This window comes from Thamnophis elegans, chromosome 1 (genome assembly GCF_009769535.1).
Source record: "Thamnophis elegans isolate rThaEle1 chromosome 1, rThaEle1.pri, whole genome shotgun sequence".
NCBI lineage: Eukaryota > Metazoa > Chordata > Lepidosauria > Squamata > Colubridae > Thamnophis > Thamnophis elegans.
Window position 1 is genome coordinate 114,607,191 of NC_045541.1, and position 12,944 is coordinate 114,620,134.

The following is a 12,944-nucleotide window of genomic DNA, read 5'->3' on the forward strand; positions in this document are numbered from 1 at the left end:
CTTCATGCTGTGCACTGGAATAAGAGGGGAGGGGACATTATTTAAATATTAGGTTACTTCAACCCCCTGAACAGTTCTATCCACAAGCCTACAGTGAAATTGAACAGAAAAAATATGACACTTTAATGAAGTGTTATTCCAGATTCCTGTAACATATAAAGTATATGAAACTTTATTCTACTTTCTATCACACTGATCACCATTTCAGCTGTATAGATTTAGTCAGTGATGGGATTCACTTACTTTCCTTACTGGTTTGCAAATGTGAGCACATGCGCATTACGTCAGGGCGGGTGGGCGGAGCCTCCTGCAGCTGCCGCTACCGATTCACCCAAACCGGAGAGAACCGGCTGAATATCACCACTGGATTTAGTGCTTAAACCAGTGGCCTCCAACCTTTCAGGAACCAGGGATTGTTTCAGTGGAGAGAAGTTTTTCCACGGACCCAGAAGGGGTTTAGTTTCATGCCCTGCTTTTATCCCACACATGCGCAGTTGGGGTTTTGCTTATTTATGCAGCCAGGTTTCTGCCATGCCACAGACCTTTGCCGGTCTGCAACCTGCTTTAAACAGGTATTAAATGGAATGTGTGATTCACAGACAAATACTTCAACTATTCAAATAGTTGGGTTTTCCTGGGCAATGATCAGGAATGCAGAACTTAAGAAATTCTGTGAACTGGGGAGAGAACAGAACAAAGGAGGTAAGCTATACAAACATGCAATCTTGTACTTGATAAATATTTTGATAATAAGCTCCCTTTTAAGACAATATCTAACAAGTCCTAACAAGGTAGGGGGGGGGGAAGTTGATTTGATAGAAAAAAAGGGGGGAAAAAGAAAGACAACCATTCAAATGAAATTCCAAATGAAATAATAAATCCAATGTAATTATTCTAGCAGCAATTTTGATCTGTGCTGCTAATTTCATGTGCGATGCGTTTATAACTAACTGCAATTCCAGTATAGAAAAAAAAATGATGCAGTAATATATTTCACTCAGTCATAACATCATAACATAAGAAGTTTCTAAACTAAAAGTTCCATGACATGTAATATTATTGACCTCTGGACATTTCAAAGTGATAGGTATTTATTTATGTGTTGATTTTAAAGCAACTTCACAGAGGCCAATGAAAAAGAAATCTACTTTTTCAAACTTTAAGCAATCTGATTCCAAGTGTAATCCTGGTGGAAGTCTAATTCCTGGTGAAGAAACTGGAGCCTGATGAGAAAAGGTTCATAGCAATGATGTGACTCTTCTAATGCATAGAGCTGTGATGTCGAACCTATGGCACATGTGCCACAGGTGGCACACAGAGCCAGTTCTGAGGGCACCCAAGGCATTGCTCTGGCAGCTCCAACGTGCATGTGCACACTGGTCAGCTGAAGCCTCCTGAAGCCTCTGGAGGGAGAAAAAAGGCCCAAAGGGCAACCCGGAAGTCCGTTCCCAAACTTCTGGTTTGTGTGTTGGGCCGTTTTTCACCCTCCCCAGGCTCCTAGAATGTCTCTGGAGCCTGGGGAGGGTGAAAAACGGACTTACTAGGACCACCGGAAGACAGGAAATGGGCTGTTTCCGGCCACCGGAGAGCCTCTGAGGGTGCGGGGGCAGCAATTTTCTCCCTCCCCGGGTTCCAAGAAAGCCGTGTGCACATGCATGCACAGGGGGCAGGGCATGGGGGGACATTAAATTATGGGGGTGGGCATGTGCTTTTGGCAGCCGAGGCAAAAAAGGTTCACCATCACTGGCATAGGGGAATTAAATGATCCTTGGGTAATGATCAGGTCAACAGTACGGATCCATGAGCATCAGTAGCTCCTTTCAATAACTGGGTGTTCATAGGCAAGTATTCATGTGTCAATACTCTCAATTTGTACTGGTGTGTCTCTTATTATTCCCAATCCATGTACACCTGGATAAGATCAAGAGATAGCAGCAAAAGAAGAAACAGTATACCAGACATCAGTCAAAGGGTGGAGCAAGTTCTCAGGTAACTCAGACATAAAGTTGTTCTAATAATCCATGTATGACACAACCAGGGCATTTTCTTCACCATCAATGCAACAATAGAGGTACATCCAGATAAAACATTTTAATAGTTCAATACGGCCCTAGTGCTTTAGTATCTTCTAAAATACCTAATATGTTATTAATATTATATTAATTCAGTTTCCAAACCTTTTTTTCTTCTGTCATTTATTTTTATTTTCTGCTTGAAAATGGATTAATAAAAAAAAGTTTGTTTGCTTACTTCAATTTAGGTGCCCAACTCCAGATTGATGCTAGGCAGCTCACAGCATAAGAATTTGAAAACAAATATACCATTAAACAGGAAAAAAAAAACCTTAAATATAAAGTGTAGAATCTCGCCAACAATAACAACCAGTAAGAATATTTTATTCATCTGGTAACAAAGAAGGAAGGGGAAGAATGAAAAGAGAAAAGGGAGATCAGAATGATTAGTAGGATAAGGAGTCTCAGTGATCCGATAAGCAAATAACAGTCAATAATTACAAATGAATATATTATTTACTTGAATGGGATTTGGGTTTAAGAGCATACCAGAATTAACTGCAAAATGGATTGTTTGAAATAGAGAGTATCCTGACTTTCTAATTAAATTTTATTAGCTGAGTGGCCCTTTTCTTCAATTGTTGACTTTGAGAGAAATACTTTTACAGCTTTGTAGACAGCAGAGATAAGGAAAAGCCAATCTCTATGGGGAGGCCAATTGTTTGTTTGCTTCCAATATCCCTATCCATTCTGATGTCAGACATCCAATTAGAAAACAGTACTGAGTACCTGGAACTACTCTGTTAATAACTTTAATAACCCCGCTCCTAAGGAGGTCCATCTAGTGGGATCAAGAAGGGCCTTCTCTGTGGTGGCTCCCTCCCAGTGGAACTTCATCCCCACAGAGATACCATTGAGCCCTATTTTGACACTCTTTTGCAAGGCCCTGAAGACTTGGTTATCGAGCCTCTGACTAATGAACCCAAGCAAATCAGAACTCTGAGACTTGGCTCCTTCTCAAAGGTTCTGTTTATTGAGTAGATCATATCACCATAGCTTCAATGGAAAACCAATTCTAAATCTTTCCTGTGGTTTCAGTATACTTAAACTAGGAAATAACCCCATCCCCAAGTGTCACAGATCACATTGGCCAATTGGGTTCATTGGCAGGCTCCTTCCCCAGCCTTATTGGTTGCCAGTAGAGATGACCTTGATTCTTACTAGAAAGCTCTTTGTTGTGACTAGTAATGCATTCCAACCTCCTTCCTCCCCCTTCTGTGTGGCAACTGAGGAACAGAAAGATGACTGTGGCCAGGTTCAGTTCAATGTTGACACTGGTTTTGCCAATAGGCCTGGGGACTTTAGAATAAAAAGGAGTCCATAAATGGCTCATTGACCTGGGGGGGGGGGGTGTGTGTGTGTGAGGGTTTATTGTTTTTAATTGTTTTGTTTGGGATTTTTATCCTTGAAAACTGCTTGGAGTCTCTGAGCATGAGTTGGGTAGTCATATAAATTTTCTTAACTAAATAAATAAACTCTAGAGTTCAAGACAAAATAACTGGGCAGCTTTAACTAGATATAATATCATAGAATCATAGGGCAGGAAGGGACCTTGGAGGTCTTCTACTCCAACCGCCTGCCCAAGGCAGGAGTCTTTGTATCATCTTGGACAAATAGTTGTCTAATCTTTTCTTGAAAACCTCCAACGATAGAGCACCTACAAATCCAGGAGACAAGCTATTCCATTGATTTATGCTTGCATGATTCTATATTTAAAATCCATATGTTTAAATCGTATGTTCATAAACCTTATGCTTATGAAACAAGGGCTTACTTACCACGTGGCCAGATGAACCACACCAGTACATATCAGCAAACAGATCTGAAGGGCAAGCAAGACTTTTGTAAATCTGCCAGTTTCCCTGTGGCATACAGGATCAAAGTATGGGGCTATTGTCTTGCTCTCTCTTTTTTTAGAGCCATGTTGTCAATTGTGCTCTGTCTTATTATCTCTTAATAGCTCTGCTAATGGTTCCTGCATTCCTTCACCAACTTTATCACTGTGTTCCTCTACAAGAATGCCTATGCATATTGCATATTGGAGGTCTGTCAGAGAAAACTTTCACACATAAAATGATTTGCACACTAGCTTCCATACAAGTAGGAACTCTGCTGCTTTTGGTTTCATGCTACTGTATTGTTCTTTAACTGGCTGATTACTTTTCTGTCTTCCGCTTCATTTGATTTCCTTGTCTCTGATTAGTTTTGTTCTTCTGTATTAGTCTGCTTTGCTGAGTCTAGCTTAAAAAGACAGCTTCCTTTCATAAATAAACTCCATGTTTGGTGCATTGCTTGTGTAATTTTGCCATGACATCATGTAAGGCAACAATTCAATCCCTGATCAGCCTGGCAGCTAGAAAATTCAGCATCCCAGATTGCATGCTGCGTAGGATGCCCCTTATCATGTGAGTCCAAGGTTAAAGTAGACAGGTTTTCAGAGTGGGAAAGTCACATCACTTGTAAATCATTGTGTCAGACTTGGAAGTCATCATGGTATCGGGCCTCAAGCCTGCCACATTTCAAACAATGTCTACTATGGAAAACTGGGAGGGGGCATGGTATGGAGCTTGGAAGATATGCAGTCAAAATAACATTCCTTCTCAGAGAATCAAGGTCCTCTTGCCCCGGCACCTTGACTGACATGAATGGAAGGAATCTTCATGGCAGTGACTGATTGGACCATGTGATGGACTTGTGGGTGTTGAGGGCAGGGTCTTGAACTTTCAACTGGGTAGGGAAAACCTGGAAGCTTTCCGATTTGGATTTTCCCAGATGTGCCAACATGGCTCTTCTAATAAATTGGTGTTTTGAGGAATCTCTTGCCTCGAATTCTTATTTTATTGAGGATGCTATTTGGAACCCTGACATCAGTGGTGGGTTCCCGATCCCATTGCAACCGGTATGGTGCAACGAGGCTGGCGTCCACCACATGAACATGAGCAGAGCACACATGCGTACTTACCGCCTGTGATGTTCTTCAACGCCTCCGTGATGCTCCAGCTGCTTGGCGGAGCATCGCACAGATGCCGTATGCTCCATGTGTGTGTGCGGAAGCCCCGAAGAGCTCAAATACCGGTAAGGAGTGCGGATGGGCCCTCCGGAGCACTGTAGCGGAATGGTACCCGGTGCTCCCAGCAGGCACCGGTACGCCCGGTCATAACCCACCACTTCCTGACATTAACCCCAATCTCTTCTAAACAACTCTACCAGCTCCCCGGATCCTGGTGTGCTCTCTGGGGTCCTGAGCCCCACTGCTCCCTGGCCAACCAGGGAGTACAAAGGCTCAGGGAAGGTGACACATTGGCCTATAGACATGTACTTGAAGGTTAGCTGAAAAACTCTTCAAAAGTCCCAACCCCATGCATATTTATTTAGAAAATCCTAGAACAAAAATGTAACTTGAAAGTACTGCACTGGGATATATACATTCCAGTCTGGCTTCAGGCCTGGTTACAGCACAGAAACCGCTTTGGTCGCATTGACCAATGACCTCTGGAGAGCCAGGGATGGAGGCCACGCCTCCATCCTGGTTCTTCTTGACCTCTCGGCGGCTTTCGATACCATCGACCATGGTATCCTTCTGCGACGACTGCGGGAGGTGGGGGTGGGAGGCACTGTCTTGCAGTGGTTCTCCTCCTACCTCTCGGACAGGTCACAGTCGGTGTTAGTTGGAGGGCAGAGATCGACCCCTAGGCCCCTAACATATGGGGTGCCACAGGGTTCGGTCTTATCCCCCCTACTATTCAACATCTACATGAAACCGCTGGGCGAGATCATTCGGAGGCACGGGATAAGATACCATCAATACGCGGACGATACTCAGTTGTATCTGTCCGCCCCGTGCCAACTCAATGAAGCGGTGGACGTGATGAACCGGGGCCTTGAAGCCGTTAGAGACTGGATGAGGGCTAGCAAACTGGTACTCAACCCGGATAAGACCGAGTGGCTGTTGTGTTTCCCTCCCAATAATTTGGCAAGTGTTCCATCACTCAGGCTGGGGGGTCAAACACTATACCCCTCAGACAGGGTTCGCAACTTGGGAGTCCTCCTGGACCCACAGCTGACCTTTGATCACCACCTGTCGGCTGTGACCAGGGGGGCATTTGCCCAGGTTCGCCTGGTGCACCAGTTGCGACCCTACCTGAACCGGGAGGCTCTCACAACAGTCACTCGTGCCCTTGTGACCTCAAGGCTGGAATACTGCAACGTGCTCTACATGGGGCTGCCCTTGAAGAGCATCCGGCGACTTCAGCTAGTCCAGAATGCGGCCGCGCGAGCGATTGTGGGTGCACCTCGGTTCACCCACATAACACCTATCCTCCGCGAGCTGCGCTGGCTACCTGTTGATCTCCGGGTGCGCTTCAAGGTGCTACTTACCACCTATAAAGCCCTTCATGGTAGTGGATCTGGGTACTTGAGAGACCGCCTCCTGCCAATCACCTCCTCGCGACCAATTAGATCACACAGATTAGGCCTCCTCCGAATCCCATCTGCCAGTCAGTGTCGACTGGCGACTACGCAGAGGAGAGCCTTCTCAGTAGTAGCTCCGACCCTTTGGAACGATCTCCCCGTGGAGATCCGTACCCTCACCACCCTCCAGACCTTCCGCACAGCCCTTAAGATCTGGCTATCCCGTCAGGCCTGGGGTTAGATTGTAATCCATCCCCACCCGAATGATGAATGTTGTGTTTTATTTTTAATTATGTATTGTTTTATGTCTCACTGTTTGTATTCCCCTCCCCATGAATTGTAAGCCGCCCTGAGTCCCCCCAGGGAAAAGGGCGGCCTATAAATAAATTTTCCATTTCCATTTCCATTTCCATGTACCACCTTTCTGATATAAAAAGCTGCACTGGAGTCATACAAACATCTTAAAAGGTAAAGATTTCCCTGTCTGGACGTGGTCTCAGTGTTAATCTCTGTTTCTAGGCTAAAAGAGCCAACGTTGCCAAAAAGATTTTCTGTGATCATGTGGCCAGCATGGCTACACACCATACTAGTAGATGAAAATTCAGAACTTGCAAGTACTTAACAGCTGCTAACGATGGAGCAGAATAGGCAAATTCCATTTTTTCATGCAGGTTTATTTAGCTGGTAGTCAGACCCTAATCAAAGCTTTCAAAACTGGGACTGCATTTTTTTTTCTCAGAGAGTAAAATGTTAAGTTTACAATATTATGTTTATTCCATGAATCACTTGATTTAAATATATAGCATTTGTAATGGAAGCAGAATCAAACCCCTTATACAGGTAGCCCTGTAATATTACTCCCTCTGCTGGTCCTCAGATAGTAGTTTTCCTGTATTGATTCAAAGAAATAAAAGCCTTTATGAATTACATATTGACAAAAGAGAAAGAGATTTTATGTTGCTATTTGTTAAAAGAAAAGAAAATTGTACCTTTCTTAGAAAACTCTAAATCTCTGAATTCTGTGATGCATGAGGGTTGTTTCTTTTAAATAGACATTTGAAATAATAGAAACTGAAAAAGTCAATATCAGACAGTTATGGGGCTTTTTAACTTGTCAGTTGCCATTAGTTTTACTTTCATATTCCACTGAGTCCAGAGCAAAATGTCTGGGTTTCTAGGTGGAAAAAGTAAGTCATGAGAAACTGCTTCATTTTTTTTAATATGAGCAAAGCTGCAGTCAAGTTTAGATTATGTTTAAATTAAAATTTTAAAATTAAAAAAGCTACATTTGGTAGCTTTACCTGAAAAACTGGAAGGCATTGAGGCCCTAGATAATGAGGTCCCAAATTTTAGATGTTATACATTATTAACAAAACGTTTTTTTTGCTTCCCAGTGTTCACTTCATTCAAACAAAAAGAGAGTTTTGGTGAAATTCTCTTTGGTGTTTTAATATCTGATTATGAAGTTTTGGTTAAGGTATTTCCTCTTTCCAACAGTCAGTACTGCAGCCTCCCTGAGTTTTCATTCTTCAGTTATGGTAAGTCCTATGGATGGACACCATAAATAGCCTTTTTCTATAATGATTTTCCGAAAGTTGTAGCCACCACCCTTTAAAAAATTCTGGAGAATTAATTTCACCCTTCTATGGAAAAATTGGGGAAATCATCCATCAAAACTATTTTATCAAGAAGGTTAGTAGGTAATCATGCTCAAATCCAGGACAGGTATAAAATCTGTAGACGAATCAAATTCTACATTTTCAAAAATGGAGGCTCAGTATACACTGTTTTGATTTTTCTTCATCTAAGAAAATCAAAAGAAAGAAAATCCTAACAAGAACACTTTACTGTTACACTTGAACTGGTTTAAACTCCTCATTCCTGACATTTTTCTTTGTGAGATTTGCTAACCATTTTATTCTATTTTTCCCTCTTATTCCGGGTGTATACCAACCAATGACTTCTAATGAGTCTAAGCAGTATTGCAATAATATGAAAAACTATTAAGTAATGAAGCAATAAAGCAAAAGAACAAGAAGCAAAGATGGCAAACTGAGCAGCAATACTGATCAATCCTAGGCAAAGAAAGGCCTTCGCAAAGAGCCAGGTTTTCAAGGCCCTTTGAAAGACCAATAAGTAGAGTAGGGTCCCCGCAGAACTTAGGGAAAGCCTCGTTCCAGAGAGGCCTCAATAGATGAAATTGTCTAATTGGGATGACCCAGAGCGCTCTAACCCTATTGGATTGAAGTGGCTAAGCAGTTATTAGTGAAGACAATTGTATTTGAAAAAGAAAACCAAGAAAGAAAAATCTAAGTCAAAAGAAATAATGGGACATCCATTATCCAAACAACAGTTTCTAGGATACAATGGAGTTATTCTGTTTGAGCTAGTAAAAGGCATTTATGCTGTTCCTGCATATGCCTTCATCTCTATCTAAGATTTGCGCTACACATGGACTAAAATGGAATGCCTGCTATGTAATTGCTGCCATGAACCAAAGGCCAGCTATTCAATTTCTATTCTGTTCCTTCAAGGTGAGAATCTTACATCAGTCTATTTCTTTTGGGTTGGCTCTTTAGAAGATAGATAAAAATATAAAAGTCCAAAGAAATCTCTTCATTGCATTCATAAGAAAATGTATCTGAAGATTGGATGGACCGTCATAGACTTACAAATAATATCTAACAGAACTAAAGGAATATAAGCAGAAGCAAGAACTCTCTTGTATGCTGGTATTTTCTCTAAATCCTTACAAGGCCAGTTGAAATCCCACGGGACCTTTTACACCCAGTAATGTACACACACCTACAAATGCTTGATAAAATGGACAAGGTTGTTAACTTGGAGCAGTCATGTTTTACAAGTTGTCTCAATGATAACAAAAAACTTAGCAGCCTTTTTTTTTATTTTTGCTTTCAAAGACTCCTCCTAAGTCAACAAGCCGTCCAAAAGCACCTTTTGCTCACTAAAACAGATGTGATAACAGAAGCTGAGCTAAGCCTCAGAACGCAAACAAAGAACTGTGTGGAGGAAGACCACGGAAGTAATCCTCACATGCATTAATGCTAACCTAACTAGCAATTGAAAGAACAGAGAAAAGTCCGTTGTCTACCCTGTCCCCATCATATGGTGTTGTGGTTCCAAGTGCTAGCTGTGGTTTGAAAATAGCTGAGCACAATAACATGGTAGAAAAATGTTTCGGTTAAGCAGTTAGAAACCACACAAAAATATGTTGGTTCTTCGAATTAGACTCTCTCTCTCTCTCTCTCTCTCTTCTGAAGGCCACCTGCTATCTTTCAAGGATGAGCCAAGTCACAAGCAGTTCAAATTCCAGCAATGATACGTATATGAAGGCCTCAGAAGCATAGAGAAAAATAGATAAGTAGCTCCTCATTTTCACTTCTACACTGCTTATGGAGGAGGTACGTGATCTTTAGTTCTCCCTAGTTCTGGTTCTCCTTTAGCAGTTCAGATTTACACCCTCAAATTTCCACACTATAAATCAGGCATCAGACACAGCAATTAGAAAATAAATAAATATGACTTACTAGATATGCAATTTGGTTAAAATCAGGAAATCGTCATCACTTCTCACCTTACTAGTTCTATGATACTAGAAATAGTCATGCTTTTCATCTAAATAGCACAGGTAGTAGAGGTGTAATGTTTTGCTAATTTTGATTTACATCTTAGCATATCTCAGTGAAGGACTTCATATAGTCTAGAATACAAGACCTCCCTTTGGAGATAGATTCCCTCTAGCTGTTGGAACTGCTTAAAATTGACAGATGAACAATGTGGAAGTTACTTCCCACCTACACCTTTCACATGTGCTCATTTGCAAATGCAGTACCAATTATGTTAGTATGGTAATAGAACTTTCATAGGGGATCTTTCTACCACTCCAAATTCAGGTCCAAAGATGTGCATTCTCACACCTTTAGAAGCTAAACCAATCAATTTCTATCATAGCCAAATGAAACTCCACAAAACAAGTTCTCTTTCTGTAAGCCACAGTAAAGCTCCATAGAACATCTGGGCTCCTTCATCACAGATAGTGTCTTCTGGCTTCATTTAACATAGCATTCTAATTCTGAGTCCTTCAAAGGGAAAGATGGTTTGACAGCTTCACAGGTTCCATTTCATACCAATTCCTCAAATTAGCGAATACAAACCACACTTCTGCTCCCACTCTAAGCAGAAGCCAGAACCGATCTCAGCTCTTTTGGCTCATCTCAGATCCTTTATGTCAGGGGGTCCCAAACCTCGTGGACCAACACCGGTCCGTGGCATGCAAGAAACTGGGCCACACAAATAAGCAAAACCCCATTCATGGGACTCAGGCAGAATATGAAACCAGCCCCCTCCAGTCCATGGAAAAACCTCTCTCCACAGAATCAACCTCTGGTGCCCAAAAGGTTGAGGGGGGGTTCTGCTTTATATGTTTCTGTCCTACGGTATCCCATGGGCCAGGTGCTGAAACTGATGTGAGGGTTGTCTCCTTTTCCCTTCTCCTTGGCAGGAGATCGGCTCATTACAAAACATTAGACTGCTGTCTGGCATCTTTTCAAGCAACTGTCTCATAAAGGAGAACTGTTGGTTTTGTGTTGGAGTGGGGAATAAAGGGGTTTTTGTTGCACCACTTACTGGTATCCCCAGCTCCCACAGCAACCTTCAGCATCCCATATCTCTCTGCTTAGAATGTACCTTCTCACCCCCACCCCCACCCCCAAGCCATTTCCTCTGCTTCAGCACTCCAGCAATTTGCATCCAAGGCAATGGCGAAATTCAAACATTTTTACTACCGGTTCTGTGGGCGTGGCTTGGTGGGTGTGGCAGGGGAAAGATACTGCAAAAACCCATTCCTCCCCCACTCTGGGGCCAGCCAGAGGTGGTAGTTGCCAGGTCTCCGAACTACTTAAAATTTCCACTACCGGTTCTCCAGAACCTTTCAGAATTTCACCGCTGATCCAAGGTTAGAGCTATTGGAGAGATTGGATTGCCAAATTGCCTTCTAGCAAAAGGCTTTTGAAGTAACTGAGGAAAAAGAAGCCTAGAAGTTGCCTCTTGGAGAAAAATAACGATTGAATGGTCGATGAAGATTCTCAGTCATCCAGGCAAAATTGTCAGGAAGTTGAGTCATAGCAACCGATTTTCTTGTCAGTTTGAGATATTTTGCTGCCCATCCAAACAGCTTCTCAACATCTCAAACCAGCAAGAAAGCCACAGGCTTTGCAGAAGAAACCCTGAGGTTAGTGCAGGAATACCCCTAAAGAAAACATTAAGAGTTGGTACAGTGACTCTTTGCCTGTTCAGATTCCCCTAACCAACTTGTTCAGAGTGAAGAAGCTGCTTGGATGGGCAGTAAAACATCTCAAACCAACAAGAAAATAAGTCCAGTTGCCATAACTCACTTCCTGATAATAACCACATGGTTTTCTTGCATGTTCCTCCTGATCAGAAGGAGAGAGGGATGGAGGGAGGGAGGGAGAGAGAGAGAGAGAGAGAGAGAGAGAGAAAGAGAGAGAGAGAGAGATAATTGCCTTATGCTGTTCCCTTCCTGCTCTTTAGCTTCTGAGGTCTGTAGGAGTGAAAGCAACTGCAAACATAACTTCAAAATGGTTTGGAGAATTGTGGAATGAAAAGAGCACCAAGTAGCAATGCCCTTAGAAGGAGTTATTAAACCTAAACACAGTAATGCCTTGTGTAATACCCAAGAAATTTACTTCCATTCCAAATGTTAGATTCTTAAAAGGTAGAAGAACACGAAGCCCTCACATACCTACTGTAGTTCCCACATCTGTACCTGAATTTGGAATGGACTTTTTAAATTCTATTGCACATTGTCAGTGTGACAAAAGACAGATAAAGCTGGAAGAAAAGCAGAAAATACACAGAAGTTTGCATTGTAGATTTTTCTTCAATGGCAATAGCTTGTGCTCTAGTCCACTCAAACAGTAACTTAAAGACACATAAAGCCTTTTTTTCTTGCATTTTTCAAAGGAAAAGGAAGACTCCCAGCAACAGGATCCCGCCCCCTATCTTGTCCATGAATGAAATCATGCTTAGCTGAAGCAACATTAAATTGCTATTTTCCTCCTTATTCCACCTGGTCCAAGGATACTGTCACCTTCTAACCCTGGAGGAAATTCATGTGACTTAAGAGAGGCAACAGAAGAGATCAGTAAGGAGGACAGTCCATTTCATGCTCATATAGTTTTTTTCCAATTCAAGGATGAAGAGATAAGACTCACCAGGTGGGCAAAGGCAAGCATGGGGAAGTAAAAGAAATGAATAGGAAGAGCACTTACCGGGTTTAATCTCCAGCAACTTCAGCCTGGAGTCTTCAGGGGGATGCAAACGTCTCTTCTTGCGCCAGCACCGAGCAGGATATGTATAGAGCTGCCCAGGAGCTAGTCCTGAGGTCAAAAAGAAACAAAAACAAGAGAGTCAACAAAGAAT

At 42.3% G+C, this 12,944-nt stretch overlaps 1 protein-coding gene across 4 annotated transcripts in view; it reads right to left on the reverse strand.

Moving 5' to 3' along the window:
* DPF3 (double PHD fingers 3) overlaps nt 1-12,944 on the reverse strand; it is a 228,601-nt gene that overhangs the window by 88,498 nt on the left and 127,159 nt on the right. For all 4 annotated transcript variants that reach the window (XR_004256302.1, XM_032228422.1, XM_032228411.1 and 1 more), the window contains exon 3: nt 12,794-12,901. Coding sequence is in view for 3 of the 4 variants with exons in the window: in XM_032228422.1 (XP_032084313.1) it covers nt 12,794-12,901 (108 nt within the window). In the remaining variant the exon portion in view is untranslated. The remainder of the gene's footprint in view (nt 1-12,793; nt 12,902-12,944) is intronic.